The following is an 8,096-nucleotide window of genomic DNA, read 5'->3' on the forward strand; positions in this document are numbered from 1 at the left end:
AAAGGAGGAAAGAGCAGAAAAAAGATGAAGAAAAGGGGTGCAAGGAGAGAAAAAGTCAAAAAGAGAGGATAGAAACGATGTGGGTTGTGTAATTTGTAAATACGATGTCACTTTAAATCATCTTGCAATCCGATTTTCAAATACCCCCACGTTTTATGTTTATATATAGTTGCATTGCATTATTATTATGTGACTGAACGACTGCGAAATCACCCCCCCAAAAAAAAAAGGAAAGGGGGGGGGGGCGAGAAGTAGACATCAGAGAAATTGATCTACTACCATACGCTCAGAATCACTGAAGCATTCTTCCAAATAAAACCAAAGTGCTTGTATTCTATATACACCTCTGGCCCACGCCCTGTGATTTGCATTAATCTATCGGAGCTATATTGAACGCACTACTGCAGAAATCAAAATACCAGAGTTCCTTCTTGTATTTCTAGAAATAGAGGGAAAATGTCTGCTGCTATGTGTGACATAAGACCGCTAACAGAAGATGAAGGGCGCTACCAAGATGTGTTTTACAATGCATTTTATCAGATCACACAGTCAGATAATGTTCTCCTTGAAAAAGTGAATCAATATTTTGACACTAAAGTGATGAAGAAGCTGACTGATGCCTTTGGGTGTGACGAAGAGTTCAGTCTTCTAGGTGTAGGAGTCGGTGAAGGTATGTCTTTATTGTTTTGATAAAAAAAACATAGCCGTCTGCCAGAATGCAATAATGTCAGTACCTAATGAATTCATTAATTTTCAGATGGTTTTTCACCAGCCGTTAAAATTCTAAGAAAAAACAACAACTTCTGAGCATGTTTATGTTACAGTCACACCAAGGAAAATTAATTCCAGACCGATCTGTGGACACTCTAAAAATCAAGGATTTAAAATAAATCTAGATCGGCTGTGGATAGTGACCATCCGATTGCTGGATTCATTTCAAATCTCAATCTACAAGGTTTAAAGCTAAATCTAATATTCAGCTGTTCACTATTCACAGCCGATCTCGATTTATTTTAAATCCTTGATTTTTAGAGTGTATGCCATTGTAAATAACGAAATATCTTTTATGGGTCTGGAGTAGGTATCGCCGATGAAGCTGTGGCATAAAGGTTACAACCAATGCAAAATGAGTTTATTCAGAGTTGCAAAAATGATAAAAACTCATCATTTATTGTTTAAAGTTCAGTAAATTATCTGAAATTCAAACAGCAATATTACATTCAAATTGGTTATTGCTTAAAGAAGTTGAACATTATTAAAATGTTTAAAACAGAAAGTTAGTTTTTAAAAAAGGTGGGCGGGGGAGCTGACAATTCCATCGAAATCTGACGTAAAAATAACTGAAACTTATGGCAGTGTATGGGCGAAACTTATTTTTAATGCACTGTTAAAAATAATTTAAACAACGCTGAGTATGTGAATAGCACAGTAGTTGTTTAAACAGTTAAACAAGTGTTTAAAATCTTAAACACCTATGCTTAAATTATTGATAATTAAATATTTGAATTTAAACTTTAATGTTTAAGATTTTAAACACTTGTTTGAAATGTTTAAACACTTGTTTGAAATGTTTAAACAACTACTGTGCGATTCACATATTAAACAGCGTTGTTTAAATCATTTTAACAGTGATGTGTGCCTTACATCAAAATAAGTCTCACTTATTTTTTACAAAAATATACAGTATGCACAACACATTTTGAATCTAAACTGAGGAGAGAGTCGATGATGTCACTCACTCACTATTTTCTTTGTAATTCAGTGTTTAATTATACAATTTGTCATTTTTATCTGACAATAAGGAGACTGTTCATCTTATCACAATAAGTTACAATAAACATGCTCAGGAAGGAATTAAACTTTGATTCTTATTATAATGAGGAAATATTTCATATTTCTTCCAGCAAAATACAGAATAAATCATGTAAATAGTGACTGGATGACTTTATAATTATGTTCTCTTATTTGCAGAACGACCAGAATCTGCAATGTTTAGTAAAATTAAGCGAAACTTCATGATGTCATAATTTTCATAATTATTTTACATCCGATTTTGACGAATATTAGTGTTAAGCTTGTTTTCTCTTTTCTTTTTGTTAAAATTAACTCTTTATTGGGGGTGGAATCAGCCTTCAAAATTCCATAGCAAAACATGCAGGTTTTAAGATTTTTTATACAGGTTGGTTTTTACCATGTGTCTAATTACTTGACCCTTTTCATTCAAGATCTATAAAGTATTGGCATGATTGGAAAACTCTATTAAAGAACTTTCTTTGACAGGTGCATAGATTGGGGCTCCCCTTTCGGCTGATTAATTTTGAAGGAAAAACACAGTTCGGATGCTTTCTTCATCTTTACCTCACTATACAGTGTAGCATCCTATTCCGTTCTCACCCACTAAACGATTTCCAGAATTCCGTTTATTTATCTTCCTCTCTTTTTTTCCTTTTCCCGGGGGGGGGGTGTTTGACCCCCTCCCCACTTCATCCTACTTATATACATCATAGTTTCATATCATACATAAGACTATGTATCTCTTCAAATTTTGAACGAACTATAAGCCATTCGTTATTTTTGACAAGAACGTTTTCAATAGTAATTCTACTCAATAAAATGCTTTATACCACTGGCGTACTCATGGGAGGACTCGGGGCCTTAGATCCCCCAAAAAATCACGACCAAGAAGAAAATCGAGAAAATGAATTAGCAATTTTGCCACATACGCCATGTTCATGATGTTTGACCTGCTCAAAATGCTTGGCTCATTACCCCACTGGATTATTTTATGAGCTGATCAGTATATTAAAAATGACATGTACACTCTAAAAAATATTAGGTAAAGATGTTCCATGAGGGTAATTATGTGTCCAACCAACATTGGGCATTTTTATTTATCCAGTGTCAGTGATGAAAATTTTGCCCATTATAAAGTAATTGCTGCTTATTTTTAAACCTTACTGGACAATATGCTTCCCGCATTGGGTAAAATACTGCCCCAAATCGGTTGGAAACATAATTGCCCTCGTGGTGGTTAAAATTTTACCCAATATTTGTCATAGTGTAATAGGGGCCTATCGATGCCCATCCAGACTTGGAGTCCCAACTGTAAACAAACTGATTCACGCGACATCCACTTTAAGGATTAAAAAGAAAATTAATAATAATATTATTGATAATAATTAATGAGTGATCGACGCAGACAGATTCATGTAAAACCGTAAAAGTTCTGATAAATAGAAAACTTATAAATGCTAATGAGAATAAACAACCTAGAAAATAATCTTGTAATAAAATGTGAATACAAAATCTGTATTGTGTCCAGAAAATGAGAGATTTTGTATCTGATTCATACTAATGTAAATAATACAGATTACTTATTTTCTATTTTGACTTAAATGCCCCTAGGCGCTTTAATTGTAACGAAAGATAAAGAGAGAACACATATATTCATTTTGTATAGGCCTACATATAAAAGTATAACGAAGAATTTGTTATTCAGATCACACTCTCTTTAGGTTAAATAAATTGTAGTTAATACCTTTTTTTTTTTAAACAAAAAAGTTACATGTATTACGAATATTGATGTTATTTCGATTACTTGCGGCAATGTGGAAACAAGAAGATTATACAGATGTGTTAGAAAAATATCGAATTTTGAAAGAACGTTTCGTGATTACATTTTGTTATCATGATCATACTATACTACAGATATGTAAACTTTTCTTCTTTCTCTCTCAATGGCCGTTTGGTGTTTCCTTAGTGTAAACCTATTCAAAAATTAAATAAAACAATACCAAAATAGAGGGGTATACTTATAATCCATATCAACATGTTTAAGGGTACATTGAGATTGGATAATGATTATTGAGGGCTCATTGTTTTCCAGCTTGTATAATATAGTGACAGTTTCCTGCTATAGCCTGCCGGGTTGTGACACGAGATTTGCTTTATTTCGTCCAAGATATAGGGTTAGGGTTGCAATAAGGTTTTATGTTAGGTTTAGGATAGGGTATAGTGTAAATCCAAGGTTATACAGGTTAAAGTCGGTCATTCCATTCCATTTGTGTGTGGAATTATACCAGAGCAATTGTCGCCGGGGAAAATGTCATGCACAGCAAAAACTGTGGTGTTAACCGGTGTACATAGAGGACCACACCAGTTATTTTACACCGGTGTTAAATTTGTGGTGTTAGTTTTACACCTATAGGTGTTAATACAACACCTTTGGTTGTTACATTTACACTCTTTGGTGTTATGTTCAATCTGTAGGGTGTAATTTAAACGCCTCGGTGTGTGGTCCTCTATTAACACCAACTGGTGTCAGTTTTAACACCGCAGTTTTTACAGTGTGTGCTTGCAAAGGTTAGTCGTGACATGTCATAAATGTGTTGTGCTTTTTTTAAATACTTTTTTTTATATCTACAGGCCCTCATGAGTACCATTTCCTGAAGCAGCTTCAGACTTGCTTCTCGACCACATACGCTGTTGCAGTGGAACCTAATGAAGTCTTGCTACAAACGTTCAAAGATAAAGTCGCTTCGTTGAATTCGAACGGAAATAGTTCTGTCTTCTGTCATGGGTTCAATGGCCCCCTTTCTGGGTTTGTTTCTGGGAGTCCATTGGTTAAGACACGGTACAATCTCATCACCTCCATACATTCTATCTACTACACCGGTGACATTGAGACGACCTTCACCCAACTGGCGACCATGATGAAAGAGAGCGGTCTCATCATCGTTGTTGCTAAAAATGGTAGGTTACTTATCAGTTGCCAATAAAGTTGTTTACACCCTGAACACTGTCCTCCATGAAGCAGATCATTACATGTCATTTGTGATACGACTGCCATTATATCATTATTATTTTATGTAAAGGGCCAATATTCACAAGCTTCGGCTTCATTTTGGTCCTAACCATCTTATGATATATGTTTTGTATTGATTTTATATTGTTTATTGGTTTTAATAAATGAACTTGAACTTGAGGTCATTTGTGATACGATTACCATATATCATTACAGGTAATTTGTTATGCGATTACCATATATCTTGAATTATACATTTTATTTTAATTATTGAGGCGCAATGAGTACTGAAAGGTAGACATGTGCGCCATTATATGTAGTCATAACTTTTTTATTATCAATCTTTACTCATATAATTTTTATTTTGGTCCTTCTAATTTGTGCAGAAGACCTTATGTCGAAAACGCACAGCAAGTTCACGTGGCTGAGGGAAAAAACTCAATCCAATCCCGCAGTGTCTTCAAAGAATCTACAGAAAGTAGCTGAAAGTAAGGGTTATGACGTCACAGCTGTCGACATTCCTATGCAATGGGACATCACCGAAGTGTTCGACGACCAGTCTGATTTCGGGAACAAACTCATCGATTTCTTCACACAGGCACTGTATTTTCGGCAGACAGCGCCCTCTGAGATGATGGGTGACTTCTTGACATTTTGGCGTTCTATTTCGAAAGAAGATAAAGATGGACGTATCCTGTCACCGTCCCATATTGAATTGCTTCTCATCTCCAAATAGTTTACTGGCTGGCTATCGCAATCATTCAGAGCATGGATGTACGCAGCGGGGGGTGGTTGGCAGGGGGACATGCCCCCATATAAAATTTTGAAAAGTTACATTTTTTACTGAATTTTGTAAACAAAATTTACCAAAATGGTACAGGAATTCCTCAATTTACTTTAGAAATTGCAAAAGCGTCCCAATGACAAACTTGGTCACTTTGCTCCCTCGTTTTTTTTTTCATAGCTTATTCGAATTTTTTACGCGTCTTGCCCCCCCCCCCCCCCCCGAAAGAAATCTGTGTACGGCTATGGTTCAGGGCAAAGTTTGTATTTCATTTAGTTTTTAGGTTGTTCTTTCACACGTTAACAAGAACTTTTACCTCTGGTGATAAATCGGTATAGTAGTATAACGGAGTTGTTTAGAAATAATCATTTATTACGTATTGAATGAGGGAGATGGATTGAGTCATACTGATTTTCTTGAAAGCCTATAGGTGGACATTTTGACATCAATATTACTAATCAAAATGTATTAATCTATTCGAAAATAGATCAATAATCCAATTCTTTTTCCAATCTCTTGCCCCCGTCTTTGGAACAATTCCCCCAACTCTCCGAAATATCTCTTCTCTTGACCTTTTAAACCATTAAGAAACACCTGTATAATTTGTTTCATGATGTTAATAGCGCTTTATAGCCTTTGGAAAAAGAACTATATAAATCGAATTATTATTATTACTTATCAACTAATTTAGTATTGGTGATGAAAGCTTATAATAAGTGGTGTGTTATTATTTTGTTCGTTCTAGATTTTGTAGTATTAGCTCTTTTTACATTTTCAAAACCTATTTTCATCTTGCAAAATGTCAACATATTGCACCGAAAGTGTACATCACGTCACTCAATTTAACCATTGTTTTTTAAATCAGTTCGCCTCATTCATTTGCTTATAATATAAAAATAAATAATGAAAAAATATATATAAGTACATTATTACACTGTGAAAACGCTGTTTAAAAATGTTAAACCCGCCACTCTAACAACTGCTGTTCAAACTTTTTAAACAAGTTGTTTAAAAAGTTTAAACAATTACAAAAAAAGTTTAAACAACTTGTTGTTAGAGTGACAGGCTTAAACAACGTGCTATTTTGTTTTTATTGTGTATGTACTTTTAAAACATTTCACGTTCTGCTCCCATACTCCATCGTTGCGTCGGTGCCATGCACCCTTTGTCAGTTGACTAATAATATTTTATATACCAAACTTTTTTCTTCCCTAATTTTGTATCCTCATTTTTTCTCACCATCTGAATAAGTAATCATAATAGGGTCGACTTTGCCTCCCGTAACAGAGCCCCTGCATGGTTCTATAGTTTATTATGACAATAAAATGAAGGGTATTCCAAGTCACTTGGCGGCAGACTGGTATATATCTGAATATAACCATGTGATCAAAAGAATATCTACCTCAGTGTATTATCTTTACACATTGTACACAGTGGCCAGTATATGTCTCGTTTAACCATATTACCGGTGGATAAAATAAGCGCCGCTATCATGTCTATAAAGTGTTTAATATTACTATACACGATCCGCTGTGATCTGATTTTTAAAGAAATAAAAAAATGGATTGACAACTGATTTAATGCATTAAATACATTGCTGCAACTTATTTCAAAATTCAATAACTTTGTAATTTATTATCAGAATTTCATGAATATTCGGCATTTTACTAAGTGAAATTTACTCTATTTATTTAGATGTAATTATCATCAGCCCAGAGAACCCCCTTCAAACTGCAACTTTAGACCTAATTCAGGATACGGGCCATTCTGTACCCATACACAGGAATTGACTGTGCCCTTTGGGTCATGTTAGTTGTTTTATAACATAATTCATTTATGATTTCGTATAACTACCTAGTAATTTCGTAATATTCCTATACTGATTACTGTACCGCGACTGTATACTGTATTTATCTATCATATTTGATTATTATATGCATTTATCCATACTTATTATAATAAATAATCAGCTTGCTCATGTTACTTGCTTCTTTTCATTTTCCCCCATTTTTTTTTAGTACCAAGATAATCAATATTTCATGTTATAGGCACCGATATACTGATTATTACTATCAGTGTACAAAAATTATTGATAAAGAAATCAATAACATACCAAATTATTATTCTGTCATGGTAATTACTTTTCTTTGTGGTGAATAATCTGTTAATTGTTAATAGTATATGTATTGGAACGTATGTCATTAATTGAACTAATAAACGAACAAAATGTTAGCAAAAATATTATATTTCTTTCCTTTTTAACGGTTTTGTGTTGTTGTTGGTCCAATGATCCTAGAAGTTACCAACATGTGCCGTAACGGGGGGGGGGGGGGGGGGGGGGTGGTAAAGAGTTCCCCATGCACGCTGCCCTAATTTTCCATTGAAGCAGAGGTTCGAGTCCCGTTTTTCAGATGGTGGCGTTCGAGGTGGGACCCGTGTCTGGACAACCAATTACACACACATATCCCCACACCCCACACACAATCTTTGTCGGTGGATGACTGTGTT

The 8,096-nt window shown here is 34.6% G+C and overlaps 1 protein-coding gene across 2 annotated transcripts; it reads left to right on the top strand.

Annotated features, from left to right (window-relative positions):
- The first annotated feature begins 367 nt into the window (after positions 1-367).
- Positions 368-7,828, top strand: LOC129258566 (histamine N-methyltransferase-like). Of its 2 annotated transcripts, none has more exons than XM_064098867.1 (3): positions 368-670; positions 4,426-4,752; positions 5,191-7,822. In XM_064098867.1, exons 1-3 carry the CDS (start codon positions 457-459, stop codon positions 5,538-5,540), a joined length of 891 nt encoding a protein of 296 aa, XP_063954937.1. In that variant the 5' UTR covers positions 368-456; the 3' UTR covers positions 5,541-7,822. The 2 variants fall into 2 exon arrangements, with proteins under 2 accessions (XP_063954937.1, XP_063954938.1); XM_064098868.1 differs by having other exon boundaries at positions 390-670; positions 5,194-7,828.
- The last annotated feature ends 268 nt before the right edge of the window (positions 7,829-8,096 follow it).

Source organism: Lytechinus pictus, chromosome 4 (assembly GCF_037042905.1).
Source record: "Lytechinus pictus isolate F3 Inbred chromosome 4, Lp3.0, whole genome shotgun sequence".
Taxonomy (NCBI): domain Eukaryota; kingdom Metazoa; phylum Echinodermata; class Echinoidea; order Temnopleuroida; family Toxopneustidae; genus Lytechinus; species Lytechinus pictus.